The sequence below is a fragment of the Lipotes vexillifer genome, unplaced genomic scaffold, assembly GCF_000442215.2.
Source record: "Lipotes vexillifer unplaced genomic scaffold, Lipotes_vexillifer_v1.1 scaffold571, whole genome shotgun sequence".
NCBI classification, from domain to species: Eukaryota; Metazoa; Chordata; class Mammalia; order Artiodactyla; family Lipotidae; genus Lipotes; species Lipotes vexillifer.
Window position 1 is genome coordinate 1,118,759 of NW_006790468.1, and position 20,650 is coordinate 1,139,408.

At 35.4% G+C, this 20,650-nt stretch overlaps 1 protein-coding gene across 6 annotated transcripts in view; it reads right to left on the bottom strand.

Annotated features, from left to right (window-relative positions):
- Window positions 1–3,153: 3,153 nt before the first annotated feature.
- PUM2 (pumilio RNA binding family member 2) overlaps window positions 3,154–20,650 on the bottom strand; it is a 91,718-nt gene continuing 74,221 nt past the window's right edge. For 3 of the 6 annotated variants that reach the window (XM_007463751.1, XM_007463749.1, XM_007463750.1), the window contains 8 exons: window positions 16,568–16,835; window positions 15,223–15,352; window positions 13,511–13,639; window positions 10,000–10,137; window positions 8,918–9,043; window positions 8,569–8,690; window positions 7,838–8,030; window positions 3,154–6,170 (listed from right to left, as the gene is read on the bottom strand). In XM_007463751.1, coding sequence (XP_007463813.1) covers window positions 6,039–6,170; window positions 7,838–8,030; window positions 8,569–8,690; window positions 8,918–9,043; window positions 10,000–10,137; window positions 13,511–13,639; window positions 15,223–15,352; window positions 16,568–16,835 — 1,238 coding nt within the window. In that variant the 3' untranslated portion in view covers window positions 3,154–6,038. Of the gene's footprint in view, window positions 6,171–7,837; window positions 8,031–8,568; window positions 8,691–8,917; window positions 9,044–9,999; window positions 10,138–13,504; window positions 13,640–15,222; window positions 15,353–16,567; window positions 16,836–20,650 lie in introns of all 6 variants that reach the window. The other 3 variants (XM_007463752.1, XM_007463753.1, XM_007463748.1) reach the window with 2 other exon arrangements.

Sequence of the window (20,650 nt, forward strand, 5' to 3'; positions counted from 1 at the left end):
CTCTTTCCAAACAATAAATGGGACATAATGTTTTCTCGGCATGATCTCACTTGATCATGGAATAGGTTAGTGGTGTATTCTTCTCCACTGTTTACCATTCTTTCCATAAGCCCTGTCTGGCCGTGACCTAGGTTCTGGATACACAGTAAAGACCTGGTCCTGAACTTGAAGGGAATCTCCTACTCAACTGCATGGGCACCAGCACTGCTCCTAAAATGTCTGCTGGGGTGGGAAAATCACAGTCTTCTCAAGCAGCCCTTGACTTGCCTAAAAGTCAGACGGCCATGTCCACGAGGAGTTACCGGGCAGACTCTGAAGGCTGAATTCCGTGATGGGTATCAGGAGTTGGGTGAGACTCTCTGGGTTTCTGATTTCTAAATACCTACTTTGAGGAGACTTCAGCTTGTTTTAACACTGTTGTGCAGGCAGATGCCAGAGGGATTGATTTAGAAGGCCAACAGGCGTTATTTGTCTCAACTAAATGCTTTCCTTGCTATAATAAGCCAAGTTGGCAGAAATTACTGAGGAGTGTTACTGTGGCTTCAAGTCACATCAGTCGGATGGACCCATACGGAACGCTTTTCCTCACTTGGCTATCACTAGAGCTCACCTCTCAAAGCAAGCAGATACCCATAAATGATCCAAAGCGACTCTTTAATCTTACACTCAGCAAAACATCAATATAGGGCTTCTCTGGTGGCGCAGTGGTTGAGAATCTGCCTGCCAATGCAGCGGACACGGGTTCAAGCCCTGGTCCAGGAAGATCCCACATGCCGCGGAGCAACTATGCCCGTGCACCACAACTACTGAGCCTGCGCTCTAGAGCCCGTGAGCCACAACTACCGAGCCTGCGCTCTAGAGCCTTTGAGCCACAGCTACTGAAGCCCGTGCACCTAGAGCCTGTGTTCCGCAACAAGAGAAGCCACCGCAGTGAGAGGGCTGCGCACAGCAATGAAGAGTAGCCCCCGCTCGCTGCAACTAGAGAAAGCCTGCATGCAGCAACAAAGACACAACACAGCCAAAAATAAATAAGTTAAATAAATTTAAAAAAGAAATCAATATATTGGCAGACCACTCTTTTTACTGAAGCATAATCCCAGAACCAAGGGCTCCCAAACTACTCAGTGAAAATGATGCAAGGGATGGGTGTGACGAATGGCAGAGACCAAAAACCTCAGTGGCTTCTGAGCCTCTAATATGCTTTCCTAGGTGTGTGTGTTTGTGAGAGATTTTCCCCCCACATTGCCTTTGATTTCCTCGCGTTGCCTCCATCCTGGCAGCCATACACATCAGGGCAAAGCTACTGTTACCTATATTAGTACCAAGAAAAAAAGACTAACTGTACCAAGAAAAAGAAGTAAAATGCTGTGAAGTTCCTTACTCATATCTTCAGTAGTTTTCCTATTTAGTGATTTATCTGCAGCTTGAATCGAGAGCTCATTTGCAGAAACATGAGCTCCAAGCCAAATGTTTTGAGGCTGTATGTAGGCAAATTAAAAACAAAAAACCCCTTTTCAGCTAACTGTAATAGGAGGCACTGAGTACTCACTGCCCCTGCATGTCACACATATTTTCATTTAATCCTCACAATTTTAGGAGGCGGGTATTTCTTCCCTTGCCTACACATGAGGAAATTAAGGCTTAAAAGATCAAAGTGCTTCCCTAACAATGTAAAACTAAAGGAACCTGGGCAGTCTAGTTCCAGAATCCGAACTGAACCACTACATGCTAATGCCCAGGAAAATTTTAATCTTAAGGTAGCCAATTTCTTTCTTAAACTATCAAATAGAGTACAGAGCTATTTCATTTAAGTTCCTGGTAAATATTTAGAAAAGAAAGTTGTACGACTGGAACATAAACAAGAAATTATCTACAGGATGTGGAGGTAATAAAGTTCAACAAATATTCAACCTAATTTTGAGCTTCCCACAGGATCCATCCTGTAGTTGTAAGGTTCTTAGCATCATAAGTACTCTCAGATCTGAGGTTCTGTGGGAAGTCAGGATATTATTCCTACTGTACAGATAGATAACTTAAAGGCCTAAAGGGTTACCACACAGACCACACGCCTCAGGGCCCAACCTAGGCCTGACCCACTCCTTTTCCCTCGGCAGTGCCTCCCAGAGGCCCACTGCAGCCTCTTCCAAGTGGGCACTATTCCTTCGCACCTCCGTCTAGAGATGAATTTACTAAATGTCTGTAGCATCCAAATCCCATCAGATGTTAATCCAATCCTTTCAAGTTGGATGGGTAAGGCAGACACTGAACGCTGCTCCTCAGGGCTTCCTCTGCCTCCCCTACTCCCCCACCCCCTTCTGAGAAACCACTGTCATTAGGGCAAATATTATAGAACACTACCCAGGTCACTTTAGGAAACTACTTTTCCGAAGGTGATAAGCTGTAGGGTGGGAGGACATGACATTTATTTCCTTTTTAGGATCCTTAATTTCATCACTGCAAGTGGCACAAGTAAACAACTCCAGAGGGGCTTTCAGTTTGGAATAGAACCAAACCAGGATAAAATTAAAATGGAGGATAAACAATGTGTATGATGAAAACTCCTTTTCCCATTTAGTTTTATAAGATCACCATTTTGGATTCTACTGAATTATCTGTATAGATTAAAAAAAAATTAGCTGTAGAAGGGACAGGAAAATGGAAACAGTATTAGCAGCAGTTGAGAATTAGGTTCCAGGTATCTTTTTATAATATATTCTCAATTCTTAAAACCATGGATTTAAAAATAGTTCCATCTCATAGTAAAGATGAAGGCTCTGAGGCTAACACACCCAAGTCCACAAGGCTTGTAAACAGCGAGGTTAACTTTAAATCCGTGCCTGAACCCAAACTGTACTTAGTCTTCTGAAGTGCATGTGGAAAGGAAACAAACACGTGTGGGTAAAGATATGTGATTTAATTTGATCCTCAAAAACCATCATTTTATCAGTATCATTTTATCAGTAAGGAAACAGGCTTAAAGTTTCATCATATGAGGTGTGTAATCACGCTATGTAATTAGATTATGAATATTAAAAGACAGAATTAATACCATCAGTGTAATCATCAGTGGCCCTAGACTAGCATCCATGTGATAAAGATATTTTTATTTTCCTTCAATCAGAGTAAACCTGAATGGTCAATGGAACTGTAATTGAGGTACAGAGGGGTATTTTAACTAGAGAAAAACACAAGACCAGATTTATTTCATACAATGTTATTCACACATTTTTCATTTTCTAATTTATACATAATATACAAAGAAGTGAAGATAACATTATTTCATATGAACCAATAAGAGCCAGGACTTAAGACAAACTGGTCCAGAAACAATCCATATCAAGACACCCAAGAGTAAAGCCTAAGTGGTTCTGCCCAATTAAGTTTATTCTGAAATGTCATTTTCAGATTATACCAAAACTCCACGCCAATTTATTAAAAGGTGGAATTAGAGAGGTGGGCACCAAAAAGAGCAGACCGCAAAATTTCTAGAAAATAAAATAAACCCTAAAATACTGGGAAGACTGGTTGTCAACACTGGGATACATGGGAACATCAGGAACCCAAGACAACTGTTCAGTTTCCCAATGTGCCATTCTCTAGGACTTTCTAAATTTGCAGAAATAATTTGCCTGTGTGAACAGAAGATAAGGACAAAGGAAAACCAGGAATTCAACTGTGCAAATCCAGGAAAGTCACCACCAATCTGCAACAAGGACAACTTTGATCCTGAAACCATGAGCTGATACTGGGAACAAAAGTTCAACACAGGTCCAAGACATTCTGAGGCTGGCAAAACAAAGTGGGGAAGAGTGGCAGAGAGCAGTTCTGTATGGAGGGAAAAAAGCTCTGTTACTATGCCTGGGACATGCTGATGAACTAGTGTGACTATGAGAAGGGACCATGACACTGAGAAGTGGTCAAATTTTATGGCCTCAACATGGAATGTTGGGTTATTAGAAAACTAGAGTAACTCAACATCAAACATGAAAAAGTATGCCTGGCACCCCAAACTTTATGCCATTATTCGTAGGTTCATGATATGAACAGCTATGTGAAAAAACCTTTTATATTCAATATTGTGCTCAGAAGATTGCTTTTCTTCTGCAGACTTCTAATTAAAAAAATCCCTTACATGTTCAATTGAAAGAGATAGCATGGTTCATTAGTTTTTAGCATTAAACATAAGTGGGTCAACATAAAGGTTTTATACAAAATACTGACTTCAACAAAATACAAAGCACTTTCTTTATCTTTCAGAAACTGAATATACAAAGCAAGTTTTTTTTTCCAAAATATTTTCATAGGCAAAGGATTAAAAACGATTTTAATTATACACATATGGTCACAATTTTGCCTTAAAAAGATTGTTGGGAAATGTACATAAGGCCGCTTGTAAATGTACATCAGGTTACTGTTATGTCTTATGTCCAGAGAAAAAATGTTATCATACAGATTTGCTATTACTTGGGAGTAGGCTATTCAAAAATACAGTACTCTTCTGTACAAAGAAAAAAGTCACATCACATTTAATAAGATGGAAAAAGCATTGGCCTCCATGGTAACCAAATATCTCAGTCCAATACTTTCTATTATGCACAATACCCTGACTTCTTGAAAGTGATCCAAATCCTAGCATGTCCATATTAACAGAGTCAACAACTATGTTATAAAACAAACTGTTTTTCACAATAATAAAAAGAAAGCTGGTTCATACTTCTGAAACCATATAAAGATAAAAAATTTTTAAAAAATCACTCTTGATTTGGAGAAATAAATTTACATTATACAACACTATATGCCAGGTCAGAGGGCAGGGACATAAATGTACACTAAAATGCAAATGTTTCCCAAAGAGATAAAACAAATTCCATTTACAGCATTAAGGTTTACAAATGTACACCTGTACAACCAAAGAAAACATCATTACTAAATTAGCAAGGCTTTTTATAATAAACAGTGAAACAAGATTTGCTTTCAAAGTGTAAACTTACATCTATTACTACACACACACAATGCATATATTTATAGGAAGCAAAAAAAGCTATCTGAATATGTAATCATGCTTAAATGTTGAGCTATCAAATTCACTTTTCAGTGGCCCCTTTTCACCTCTATCTGGTTCCTACTTTCTGAATCTACTATGAAAAAGCAAAATAAACCTCAACACTTTTTCAACATGTCCTTGTAATTCTATAAGCAAAACAATATACAAATCTCCACTCTTTCTCATCGCAAACCAAACTGAAAAGTTAAACTGGAACTTAACTTTTCGTTTAGCGTACTTAACAGGATGGAAGTGTCACCATGATTTTGTTTTTTCTACTTCTTACAACAATTACATATGTAAGTATATACAATACTTCTGTACATTGCCAGAGACATTTTGGGGCAGTATTTGTATTAAAACCACATCTACTGTAAATAATGTTAAGTTCATTTCAAATCATTTAATTCTTGTCTTACTTGCCGAGTTTTTATTTGCATGATAGTTTGTGAATTACCAAAATACAACTTAACTTTCTTTTAAAAATATTAATAATATTTATGCAGTTGATTGTTAATCTGTTATAAAAGGCTTCACACAAAGGACAAAAAAAACCCATAAGGACTATATTTCTATATACATTTCTATAAACCTGTTGTGCTATGGGGTCCGTAGACCTACCAGACTGCAAGCCAGTTTATTAAAAGAATACTGTACTTTTTCCTTTAAAAACTATTTTTGTGACTTTACAAGGTAAAAATTTACAAAATATGTGACAGCATTTTTTGATACAGTTACATCATATACAGGCATTCTGTGCTTTGCCAGCAATCCAATCTGATAGGTCTCCACTCAGGGCTGAATATAATTTATAATTCACCACCCCCCACCCCCAAATATACACAAGAACCTTAAAAAATTTACAAATGGATGAATAAAGTCAATAAATAGTTTCACTTTAAAAAAAATTTGAAGATTCATAGTTGAGTTGTGTTTTGATAATTCACAAAAGAAACGTTCCTCTCACATGGTTACATCATCTTCTCTTTTTCCTTTACAGCATTCCATTTGGTGGTCCTCCAATAGGCCCTAGATCTGGGCTATTTTTCAAATAATATTTTTCCAACTTGGCCAGTATATGCTTCCCATATGTGTATTTGCGCAAAGTAGTAATGTGAGGTCGAATCTGAAAAATAAATGATCTGCTTAGGAAATTTAAGTTATTTTAGTTTCTGATTCCTTAAAAAAGTGCCCCCAAATTTGGGTGATTTGGAAGAATAACTGAAATTTTAAAATTCAAATCCAAAGAAAGTTGTTTGCAAAAGCAGTTCTGTTCCACTCAATCTCTCCCAACTTCTACTCTCAAAATTGTTCAATGAATAAACAAACCACTATTCCTATAAACTACTACACATGCAAACAGTAGAGGGGCTCCAAGCATAGCAGAAAAGTATCACTAATGAGCTATTATATTCTTATAAGGTTTACGAGGGCAAAATTCTATAACTCTAAGCAACTGGACAAAAATTCAATACAAAATGGAGCAAAAGACATGAACAAGCAATCACACGTGTGATAGCTAATACATTTAACACGTTCAATATCTCCTTGTTTTAAAAATGCAAATGAGAAGAATCATATCATTATCTTTCCATCCAGACTGGCAAAGATTTTATAAATAATAACTGGTATTGATGAGGTAACAGTAAAACGGGCACCCTTCTCAAATACTAGACAGATCTGCAAACTTGTACAAGATTTCTGGAAAGCTACTTGGCAGAAATCTACTAAAATGTAACATGTTCACATACTCTGTGCCAGCAATTCCACATCTAGGGATTTACCTTACAAAAACACTTAATTATGCAAAGTTGTTTATATAAACACTGCTAAGAACAGTTATTAAATAATCAAAATGCCCTAAATATGATATTGATTAAATAATGTAGTTGTTAAAAATAAGACTGAAAAAAATGTTATAGTTATATATTCTTAAGCAGAAATACTAAATTTTTAAAAACACAGAAAATCAAGAGGGCAAAAATACTATCAGTGTACTTTAACAGTAAGTTTTCCTGTGGAAATTAATGATTTCTTAAAGAATCATTTGATTCTAGCAGGACAGAGAGAGAAAACAGCTTACTTGATTAAAAAAAAAAATCAAACCGATATAAATTTTCTCTTTAAGAAAATTTACTAGGTTAGTGAGAAAATCTAATCAGATTTTAAAATCAATGTTCAGCCAATGTATTATGGCAAATCAAATATACCTAAATAAGACGGTGAAGGGGAAAACACTGCTAACGGTAAGTAAATAGATGAGAAACGAATGTGATTTTACTGAGTTGATTACCTTAAGAATTTAACAAAGGGGTATTCCATACCTACATCTGCCAACGGTTTTCCACTGATTTTAATTTTTTTTCTGGACTTGAGGATATGGGGAGGGGGAAGGGTAAGCTGTGACAAAGCGAGAGAGTGGCATGGACATACATACACTACCAAACGTAAAACAGATAGCTAGTGGGAAGCAGCCGCATAGCACAGGGAGATCAGCTTGGTGCTTTGTGACCACCTAGAGGGGTGGGATAGGGAGGGTGGGAGGGAGGGAGACCTAAGAGGGAAGAGATATGGGAACATATGTATATGTATAACTGATTCAGTTTGTTATAAAGCAGAAACTAACACACCATTGTAAAGCAATTATACCCCAATAAAGATGTAAAAAAAAAAAAAATTTTTTTTCTGCAGTTGTAACAATTCTGAGGAAATTAAAGCCTAGGGAAGTTAAATGAGTAGCCTGAAAGTCACACAAATTGAATCATCTATTTTAAGTGCTACAAACTGTATTACCTTGTGCATGATTATCTTTCTCTGAGAAGGTTCAGCCATATCAATCATCTTCTGAACTACATAGTTGGCATACTGGTCCTTCATCATGGTGTATAAGGCACTGTGAGGACCATCATTCTGGCAGCAAACTTCATCAATCAGTAATGCTCTCTCAGCACGGGAGGCATGAGTAACACACTTTTCTACTACATTGCTAAAAATTTAAAGTACATACACAAAAAGTTATTTTGTTTTTTAATAGAAAAATTTCCTTGGTTTTTGAAAGTACCTGCTCAACGCACTGGAAGACAGAAGAGTCAAAACAGGATTCTCTTGTAATTCTCTTACAGTTACTTTCAAAACAGAAATTAGTATCATAGAAGAACCCATATTGGATATCTGTAAGTTTAATTACAGGCCTCAAAATTATAATTAAATAATAAGTAAAACTGTAATTCAAGTAGGTCATTAATAAGGTCCGAGGCTTTCATGAACATGCACTAAATAAATTAGATTTGCACTTATTTACACATCTTGGGGAGAAATAATTTTCCAAATACAGATTTCAAAAATGGAATATACGAGGGCAAACCAATTTGTCGTGTAAATTCTGTAAGAACAAAAGCAACATTCTATTATGTACCTTTTGCCTCTACTAAAAAAGACTATATTCTATATGCATTTCTGTGCTTACTAATAAAAGCCAGAGAGTTGAAAGACTTGACCCCTGGAATTAGAAAATAACGCAATACCTGGCAAATTTGTGTTGACTCAGGGCTAAGACCTTTCCTCTGATTTCAGAAACAATTTTGCTCTTGTCTTCAGGTCGACCATGTTCCAGTACATGCTGAATAACATAATTGCCATACTGATCCTAAGTGCAGATATTAAAAAATTACTTTCCTTAAGAATAATGGTAATTCTTTAAAAAGATGTTCATCAATTTTCTAAAAATCCAATAGTACAATCAGGAGAATACCACAGGCTTTTGTCTCACTGAGTGTTTCTATAATGTGTTAACAATAAATTATATTTCCTTTTAAAAAAATCAGAATATTTTCAAAAATATAAAAACATTTCAAAATATTAGGGAGTTTATACCTGTACCAACTGCTCTGTATGTTGGTGAAGTTCTTCTAAGATAGGTAAGGTCTGTTCTGCAGTGCAGTGCTCTAGGATGCGCTGGATTACTCTGCAGCCATAAGGATGAGTTGAAAGTACAAACACCTTAAAACAATTAGAAGAAATAAATTTCCATTTTGTGACATTTTTGGAAGGACAGGTTTTTGATAACATGCTGAATTAATTTAAAATAGAACGGGGAATTCACATTTATTGATAATATGCCAACTGTCATGTGACAAAGGCTGGGAAGCAGGGTACTGAATTTAGGAGCTAACGGACATCCTTTTTGTTTGTTTTTATACTGATTTTTAAAAAACTTTTTGTTTTATATTGGAGAATAGCCGATTAACAATGTTGTAATAGTTTCAGGTACACAGCAAAGCAATTCAGCCATACATATACATGTATCCATTCTCCCCCAAACTCCCCTCCTATCCACGCTACCACATAACATTAAGCATAGTTCCCTGTGTTATACGGTAGGTCCTCGTTGGTTATCCATTTGATATACAGCAGTGTGTACATGTCAATCCCACGCTCCCTAACTATCCCTTCTCCCACCACCAGTAACCATAAGTTCACTAACGGATATTTTGATCAAAAGGAACCTAATCAGAAGATGGAAGGCATGTAATAATGACAAGGAATGGATTGTGCAGTAGGGGTAGTGCATGTTGTAATTAGAGGCTATTAATTATTATGTTATTAATTACTAACTGATATTTATTTTGCCTTTTATTATACAGTCCTAAGTCTTCTTCCCTCCTCTCCCTCTCCCAGAAAATTTGGAAAACACTGTTGGGTTTACAATTCTAACAGTAGTTGTCTTTCTTTACTTCTTAGAGTAATATAAATTAAACTCATATTTCTATATTTTTCAGCTGCAAAAAATGAAGCTATCTATTGGCTCACTCTATAAAAGAGGCAGAAATTAATGCACATTCAGTATTTATCTCCTATTTTTGTATGAAAGTACTGGGTATTATCTTTTGATTTATAAAAAATATGTCAGTTAATACTCAAATTCTAACTAATTAGAAGCCAAAAATCAATCTTACTTGTCCTTTGAAAGCATCAATGATGAACTGTAGTGACTGTGGTTGAACACATTCAATACATTTTTGTACAACATGGTTTCCATTTTGATCTTTCACACATTTCAGTACATGACCATCTAGCTCCTTTACCATTTCACTCTGCAAAAGAAAAGACATTTAAATTACCTCACCAAACAGCACAGAAGGATTTTACATAAAAGTACTGAGATAGGAACAAAAGTATACTCAAAAATTTGTTTGCAATTTTTTATACGTCAAAGTTTAAAATTCCCACCCCATCCCCCGAAGTGTAATAAGCAGAAGCCACTGAAGGTGAGAATTACTAAAACATTTTACAGGACTATAATGTAAATGATACCTGCTGAAATATAACTTAGTGGTACTCAATTTGCTATATCCTACTATCTTCACTGTGTACATCTTCCACTTATCTTTCTCAGCTGACAACTAATATAATGATTTTAGAATTCAACGTTTTTTATCCACTTAGCATATCCCTTCCCCCAAATAATAATTATTATCATCATTTTTTGGCTGTGCCGCACAGCATGCAGGATCTTAGTTCCCCGACCAGGGATTGAACCTGTGCCCCCTGCAGTGGAAGCGAGGAGTCCTAACCACTGGACTGCCAGGGAATTCCCCCAAGTAATTATTTTTGATGGCTCCTTGAGTTTATCAAGTGACCGGAAAAGGGTAAGGAGCTGAGTGAGCACTGATGGGCTATGTGATTTTCACTTAATATCTCAATTATGAGAAGAAATTATTGTTGAGCACTTTTACTCTTCTTTTTATTAACAACAAAGAACTTGATTCAGGGAATTCCTTGGCAGTCGAGGCCTTAGGACTCTGAGCTTCCATTGCTGGGGCCTGTGTTTGATTCCTGGTCAGGGAAATAAGATCCCACAAGCCACTTGTGTGGCCAAAAAACAAAATAAGAACCTGACTCAATATAACCTTTCCTTTATCATTTGATGCCTTCTCTTTCAATTTATATTTGATTACTAATAAGGTTAAACTTATTTACAGTAAGGTTTATTTACTAAGTGTATTTTCTTTAAACTAACAATCTTAATATTTTTCTCATAAGTTTGTAAGACTTCATTAAATAAACATCTTAATCCTTAGGGGAAAATACAGGTAGCCACACAACAACCTGCGTGCCTTTTTAGTGCAATAGGAAATAGTATTGCGAAGAAATGGAGTACACCTAGTGTAAACATATTCAAATTTTTTTTGTTGGCTGCGCCATGCAGCATGCAGGGTTTTAGTTCCCTGACCAGGGATCGAACCCATGTCCCCTGCAGTGGAAGTGCAGAGCCTTAACCACTGGAGCACCAGGGAATTCCCGGTATTTACATTTTAAATTTCTCTCACCCAGGGACTTCCCTGGTGGCGCAGAGGTTAAGAATCCACCTGCCAATGCAGGGGACGCGGGTTTGATCCCTGGTCCGGGAAGATCCCACATGCCACGGAGCAACTAAGCCTGTGTGCCACAACTATGGAGCCTGCACTCTAGAGCCCACCAGACACAAATACGGAGCCCGCACGCCACGACTACTGAAGCCCACACGCTCCAGGGCCCGCATGCTGCAACTACCGAAGCCCGCACGCCTAAAGCCCGTGCTGGGCAACAAAGGAAACCACTGCAATGAGAAGCCGCGCGCACACCACAACAAAGAGTAGCACCTGCTTACTGCAACTAGAGAAAGCTCGCGGGCAGGAACGAAGACCCAACACAGCCAAAAAAATCCCCAAAACTCTCTCACCCAAAAAACTCTCAACTGTATTCTGACAAAACTAGAGGAATCCTTGAAGTCAAGATATCACACAAATGTTAGTTATAAACTAAAAATATGGACTAAATTACAAAATCAAATGTACTTAAGAATCCAAACAGGAGGGAATTCCCTGGTGGTCCAAAGGTTAGGACCCTGCACGCTCACTGCCGAGGGCCTGGGTTCGATCCCTTGTCAATGAACTAAAATCCCATAAGCCACGCAGAGCCGGGTGGGGGAAGAATCCAAAGAGGAAATGTAATACCGTTAATCATCTGAAGCTTACTCCCAATGTTTTATATTTTCAAATATTAAAGACACATAAAATATTGGTTTTTTTTTTTTAAAGAAAGAATTGGAAAATTTTACTCAAGCCAAACTTGAGGATTATAACCTGGGAGGGCATCTCAGAAGCGCTGAGAACTGCTTCCAAAATATCTTTAAAGTATCTATACCAGTCTGAGAGTTAAGAGCAGAGTTCTAAGTACCAATACAGTCAAACTGTTAATCTAATCTCTCTCCATTATGACACATCTTCAATGACTCTAAAACTCAGGATTTCCTCAAGAGGAACAATGCTATTTTCTCACAGATGTTCACTGCTGTGATTAATGTATATACATAACACATACATATCCATCCATCCATATATATTATTGCCTTTAATTCTGGAATTTATCATATGAATGTAGGTTGAAAGTCAGAGCCAATCTCTTTCCAAACTTACTAATTACCAATATCTTTTAAGAAATAATTATTTTCTTTACTCTTATTACATTTCATTGTAATACATAAACCACTTATATACAGTATCTACGGGAGGTTATGAATTTCATTTTAAAAGTCTGTTTACCTCATGTGCAAACCATGCTAATTAATTAGTGATGCTACAGTTTCTTTAAAAAAATCTAGTGGATAAGCAATTTTCCTCATCCCCTACTCTCCTTAATATCCTTGTCTATTTAAAATAATTTAAAAATTTATTTTGATCATTTACAAGAAAATTCCTAGGAGTACATAATTGGAATTGTACTAATCCCTTTTTTACTTAAAATACTTAGACCTTTCCATCCAAGAACATGGTATACTTCCCAATTAATTTATATGTGCTCTCTTTTCTCTTAAAGAACTGTAAATCTTGTTAAGAGGATGCTTTAGGCTACTTTTCCTGTTGAATGAAATTTTTAAAACTTTGTATATACTTTTTTTTTTTTTTTGGCCATGTCGCGCGGCCTGTGGGATCTTAGTTCCCCGACCAGGAACTGAACCACTCCCTCAGCAGTGAAAGCACGGAGTCCTAACCACTGGACCACCAGGGAATTCCCTGTATATACATTTTTAACTGGCATATAGGAATACAATTGGTTTTAAAATATTTATTCTTATGATAGAAGTTTAAGTGTAATCCAAATAAATGCTGGGAACAGTAAAATGTATTCCTGATACTACAGAAAATCAAATGAGTAGTGGTAGCAGAAACACCTACCACCTAGCACTCGGCTTGACATATAGTAGGTACTCAAATACTTTCACTTAGAAATGAAAAGATGAAGAAAATGAACAAAGGACAGATCAAAGATGTGTAACTTTCAATTAATTACATACTGTTTGAGATAGATTTTAAAAAATATTTTAGTCTGTGGAAATATTTAACATTTCACTCCAAGATTATTGTAAGATAAAAATTTAAAAATTGGATAAAATAATACAAAAATGTTGTCTTAACTTACAATTACCTGCTGGTCAGATGAAATAGACTCTAATGCTTTCTGAATAACACGGCAGCCATACATCTGCAATGCTAAGGGTAGAACATGACCACGAATACGAGTAGCCAGGGCTAATTTTTGATCCAAACTCCCAAACTGACAGAAAAAAAAAATTAATAAAAATGACTATAATATTACTTTGTTAAACTTGAATAACCCACTGTTTGCAGTCTATTTAATCTATTTATAAAATATCACATTTGGCAACTATGTAGGGAGAAGGCATTTAGGTAAAAGCGAATTAATATAGACCCAGAGATGCTTGAAATAATTTCACTTTTTAGAGGGTAAGCCATTCTATCTACTATTTCTTCCTTTTTACTAACATATTAACCATGTGTTATTCTTTTAAAGTAAACATCTTTACTCTTCATTTCAAATAAACACCCCCACTGTCTTTTAATAAAATGAATTTCTGAGGCATACATTCAGACCAGATAATTCTCAACTATATTCTGACTGTGGAGGAAATCTGTTAAGTCAAGCTACAACATAGATGTTTAGTTATAAATTTAAAAATTTTCTGAATTACAAAATAAATGACACCTAACAAATCCACATAAAGACTGTACTACTATTCATTAATTGCTTCACATAAGACTTACTCCTAATGCTTTATATTTTCAAATATATTTCAAATATTAACCAGGATTGGTATTAAAGTTCTCATTTAATGTAAGACCATACACTTAAAAAATATATACCATAAAATATGACATTTTAACCATTTTTAATTCAGTGGCATTGACTATATTCTCACCATGTGCAATCACCACCACAATCTGATTCCAAATCTCTTCCATTGCCCCAAACAGAAACACTGTACTCTTTAAGCAATAACCCCCTATTTCCCCTCTTACCCCAACCGGTCTACTAGTAAGACTAGGAAACCCTAGTCGACTTTATGTCTCTATGAATTTGCTTATTCTAGGTATTTCACATAAATGGAGCCCTGTAATGTTTGTTCTTTTGTACCTGGCTTATTTCACTTAGTTCCATCCATGTGTAAGCATGTATCAAAGCTTCATTCCTTCTTATGGCTGAACAATATTCTACTGCATGTATATACCACATTCTGTTTATACATTCATCTGCTGGATTGTTTCCACCTTTGGGCTATTATAAACAATGCTGAAATGAACATTGGTGTTTAAGTCCTTGTTTTCAATCCTTTTGGGTATATACCTAGGATGGAATTGCTGGGTTATATGGTAATTTTATGTTTAGTTTTTTGAGGAACTGCCAATCTTTTCCACAGTGGCTGCACCATTTTACATTCCCATCAACAATGTACAAGGGTTCTCATTTCTCCACATCTTCACCAACATTCGTTATTTTCTGTTTTTTAAATTATAGCCATCCCACTAGATGTAAAATACACTCTCCTTGTGGTTTTGATTTGCATTTCCCTAATGACTAAGGGTGCTGAGCTTCTTTTCATGTGCTTACTGCACATTTGAATATCTCCTATGGAGAAATTTTCCATTTTTTAACTGAGTTGTCTTTCCGTTGTTGAGTTTCAGGAATTCTTCATATATTCTGGATATAAAATCTTTATCAGACATATGATCTGTAAATATTTTCTCCCAAGCTCACATATTTTTATACGAAAATAAACTCACCCAACTTTCAGAGCTTTCCTAAGCATTAAGCATATACAAACATGTATGTGTGCTTACCTCAAAAAATTTCTGTATAACATAGTTGCCAAAAACATCTGTCATTAATTGATAGGCTGCTTGTAGAATTTCATTAAATACCATCTGTCGCTCAGCTGGAGTAGCTCTCTCTAGCTTTTGCTGTATGAATCTATGTGGGAAAAATTTTAATGCCATGACAGTATATTGATAATAGGCTCTGGCAATATCCGAATCTGACTCGAGTATTATACACCCCGATATATATTGGATGTCTGTGTGTGTGTGTGTGTGTGTGTGTGTGTGTGTGTGTACATGTCCACATAAATAAGATCATTTCCAGAAATAGTACTAATACATTTTATTCAATTTAAAATAAAAAGAACAAAAGTTATGGAGCATTTCTTTGTTAACACCTTAATTTAAAATAACTTCTAGTTAGAATGGCAAAAAATCTGGACATGAAGATGTTTAATGCCTCTTAAGTTAGTTCTGGTTGTATTATAATCAATGAAAACCTACAAAGATATTACTGGTATTCATTTATTTTTAATAATCATATTATTACTAAGTATTTTTAGAACATAATAAAAGAAACCTTTAGAAATAAAATTCATGAGACACAACTTAATTCCTAACTAAGCTAGCCACTGTGGACTTCCTTGGTGGTCCAGTGGTTAAGACTCTGTGCTCCCAATGTAGGGGGCATGGGTTCGATCCCTGGTTGGGGAAGATCCCGCATGCCACGGCCAAAAAAAAAAGCTAGCCATTGTGAGTGACACAAGGTCGATTTGCTACTCTTAAGGAACTTTAAGAACTTTCAACCATAGGGAGATAAAATTTGTATGCAATTATATAATCAAAAATTACTTTAAAAAATTTTAGATTTACTTTAAAAAGATACCTCAAATTTAATAAATGTGTTAGAATTCTACTACTATTTTCCTTTCTGTGTATTATCTTGAGAACACTAATTTGCATGTACCTCAAGCATTACAGTACACGTGGTCTGTTTAATGTAAACTTTGTTTTAAACATTTTTTTAGACAAAGTATATATCAGGGACACAAGTCCATAAATGTAATTTGGAGCATTATTTTCAAAAGGAAATTTGAAGAAATTAAATGTATTCTGTCAATGTAACAGAGATAATCCAATAAAAGGACATTGCTGTATTTTTATTATAGAAAACTGAAGAACCATAAAAAATAAATTAAAAACCTGTATTTTTATAGTTCATCCTAACAGGAAAGAAAAATCCATATTGGATATTTATTTTTTAAACAATTCTAACTTTTATAAAGGTTAAATCATTCTAGTCAAGAAAAACTTTGGCTCTTTCAAAGCAAAAATGCAATAGAAAGTATCATAAATAATAATCACCTACCTAGAACCATGCTGGTCTTGAGAAAACTCAACTATGTGTCCAATCAAGTCTCTAAGTTGAAGGTTTGGGAAGCGGTTGTTTCTGAAATCTTCCAATAATCTACTTCGGCCAGAAGGCATGATATCAGACCTATTATACCGAAGCCGAGAAGGAGGAAAGAGCTGGCTGCTGGAGCTAAACAGACTGGAAGTGCCTGAAGCACTTCGATATTTTGCTTCTGCTCCAGGTGCTGCAGAGATATATCGACCACTACCATTTGTCAGTCCTCCTACAACAAAGCAGCTGTGGTCAGCAAATATTTTTGACAAAGTCATTCCTCAAATAAAAGTCATTTAAACCAAGAAGTCAGTCAATATAGAAATATTCACCCCACTAATTCCTATATGGTATAACAGAAAATTAAAGTTGAAGGAGAAATCTCACACATTTACTTAATGTGTCTGGCTATAATATGGGGGAAAAAAGAGACTAGAAAACATGAGAAAAATAAACCTGTATTTGTTCTTGGCAGTTTAGTTTAAAAACATCTAATGTCATACACAAAACCTGTATTTGTTCTTGGAAGCTTAGTTTAAAACATAATTGTAACAACTAATGTCATACATACTAGTATCAATACCAGAATACTGAAACCACCAACAAAATTTTCAGTTACATTAACAAGCAAGTTACAAACAGCTAGCAAACTCAGATTTTAAGCCACTAAAAGTTTAATTGAAATTTGCTCAGTGTTAACAGAACACCAACTAAATCTGTACTTTTTTGGAATATATAAAAATTCATTAAGTCATATATCCTTGTATGTAAAGAAAAATGATTTCTTAGTTAACCCGATTAAATTTCAAACTTAAAAACCCCACAATATCAGATAATAAAGCCAAATTACACACTATTTAAATTTTTTATTTAAAAATTACTCTCCATAAAATACTGTTTTACAGACAAGAAATAGTAGCAGTAAACATATTTATTATTCCTAGAGCTTTAATGTTGACCACTTAAAACAAATGAATAAAAAGCCTTTTTAACTTATATCCCATTCCAAAGAATACTACTAAAGGGCAGCTGATAAAAACAAAAATAAATAGAAGCAGGTAACTGTTCTTATTACAAATAACCATTTAAAAGTACTTGACAGTGTCCTTTTAAAAAAGAAAAATGTACAGAAAATTATAAAATGCAGATTTAGTAGTTCAGATAAACAAAACCCACCGCCAGCTTTCACTATTGTATATCACTTCTATTTAGAATAGTGCTGTATGTACAATCCAGGCCACAAAGTATAGATGGTGCCAAGGACACACTGTCAGTGCAAAGTTATAGAGGGGCATTAAAGGCCAAAAAGAGTTACAGGGACAAGGAGCAGTATAAGAGTTATAATCCTGGAGAGTGAAGCGGGTTAGAATACCCCTCTTTTACTTTCAGTCCCCACTGCCCTAGCTTTATTTTTCTTCATTAAATTTCCCATCATCCAGTATATTATACGTATTTATTATTTATTTGAATCCTCAGCCCCATTTCCAATGTAAGTGCCATAGAATTACATTCGCCTACGTGCTAGATACGTGGTACCTAAAACGATGCCTCATACACAGTGAGTACACAAATATTTATACATATTTAATGTAATATCAACTACCTAAGGTCTAGTTCTGTAATATCTTTCTTAAAAGTGTGTAATTTTAACAAGCCGTTTTATACACCAAAGTCATTGACATCAAAATCTCATGCTCATTCCAGTTCTACAAAAACTCGTGCTCATGTATGAAAAGTCTAAAAAGTAAAAGAATTCAGTCTTTTAACAACTGTCTCGATCTCTTCACTATTAATCCTTCCAGTCCCCTATTTTTATTTCTGTTTCTAGTACCATCAACCGTTCACAACAATAACTGATCATTAGCCCATTCGAGTCTCGATAACAATTCTTTAACCTTTTTGTAGGGTAGGGGTGCTCTGCTTACCATTCTAATCTGTTTTCATAAACAACAATTATATCTTCCCATTCAAAGGCCACTTTGATGATGTCATTTTATACTAAAAACCTACAGCATCCTGCTAGAGTACCTTCTCTATATTCTTCAGCTTAGTTTTCAAGTCATTATTCCAAAGCTACTTTTCACATGAATTTCCTAATAGTACCCTAATTGTTCACTTCCCTCCTTCTTATTCATTACTATCTCTGCTTAATTTTCAAGTCATTATTCCAAACCTACTTTTCACATGAAATTCCTAATAGTACCCTAACTGTTCACTTCTCTCCTTATTCATTACTATCTCTGTACCACTGCTTATCACTACCTGAAACAAGGCCTAATCCTACCTCTTTATTCTTAATGCACTAAAGATTTCAACACCAAATCCAAAATACATACTTACCCCAGAAAATGACAATTTTATTTGGTACCTTCCAAGTAGTCCTATCGATATCCAACAGGAATTCCTCCTGTGTCTAGCTATTTCTTGATTATATTCTATCAGCTCCTAATATACCAAACTCCTGATGCACTTTGACAACTTAAAATGTCTAATGATGCCAAACTACCTTGAGTTTTAAAAAATCTTGGAATTTCAGTTCTAGAAGACTAATTATAATTAGCACTTTCATTTATAAAGCTGAAAAATTAATTTCACAAAGGGCCAGGATACCGTCGTTTCCTTACAAATTAATTAAATAAGCATTTCAACTCAATTTAAAATATACATTAAACATTTAAAATTTGTTTTTTTAGGGAATTCCCTGGCAGTCCAGTGGTTAGGACTCCTCACTTTCACTGCTGAGGGTCTGGGTTCAATCCCGGGTCAGGAAACTAAGATCCCACAAGCCACGTGGGAAGAAAAAAAAAAAAAAAAAAAAAAAAAACAAACCGGTTGTTTTTAAACACTGAAAGCATGTCATCCAAAACTATTTTGGGATTGAGGAATATTTTACAAAATTGGCCTATACGTTTCAAAAATGCTGAGGTCATAAAAGACTGAGAAATAGTTCAAGATTAATAAGAGTCATGACAAATAAATGTCATGTGTGAGCCCCCAAATCAATCGCCCTCTCTGCCCCAATGCCCCCCCCCCCCCCCCTCTTTAAAGGATTTCAATGAGACAACTGGCAAAGTGAATAAAGTCAGCTGATTTGATAGTAGTATTGTTAAATTCCTGACTTTGACAAAAGAATGTCCTTACTTTCAGGACACACACTCACACTGATATGTTTATGAGTAAGGGACACTTTGTCTGCAACTTCCTTTCAAAAGTTATCAGGGAAAAAAAATGGGTGTGAAGGGACAGGCAAATGCAGAGAGGAGAAGCGAGGAGAGGGAAACAATAAAGCAAATTCAGTTAAATAACATTTGGAGAATCTGGGGATAAGCTAGGTTTTTTTTTTTTAATTGCTAATGAATTCCTCTTAAGTCTGAAATTACTTCAAAATTAGTTAAAAACAAACATACAAATTGGTCATCTATATTCATACCATTGCTACTGGTCATCTAAAAGATGTGTTCTGCACCAAATGTGTTAAACGGTAACAGTCCCTTCAATTTATCACTGACCTCACCCCTATCATTTATCACTTCTTAATCACTAGCTTAATAAGAGCGTATGGGACATGGAGATCTGTACTATAATTTCACAGATGAAGTCACTATAGTCCAAAAGTGATGGGACATGCAGCTAGGCAAGCAGGAGTCTTAGGCCAGAGCTCATCACACAGTAGTGTGCTGCCCCTTATACGCTATTTACATAGGCATCTATCAAGTTCATTCATGACAACTGAATGAAGGCAAACACCTCATAACAATCCTAGTAGAAATAATATGATTTTATAAGTTTTCATTAATTTCCTTGAGAAGTCCATTGTTTCAGAATCCTTCCCTATTTAATACCAGAAATCAAAAAGATCTTAATACTGTGAAAAACACAGGGGAGAAAAATATAAAACAACTGAAACCACCACAAAATAAATCTCACAAGTTTTTTCTTTTCATTATTTTCCACCTCCCTGGGATCTGGAATAACAACTCCTGAGCCTATTCTTTTATTTATTTACTTTATATATATATATATATATATATATATATATATATATTT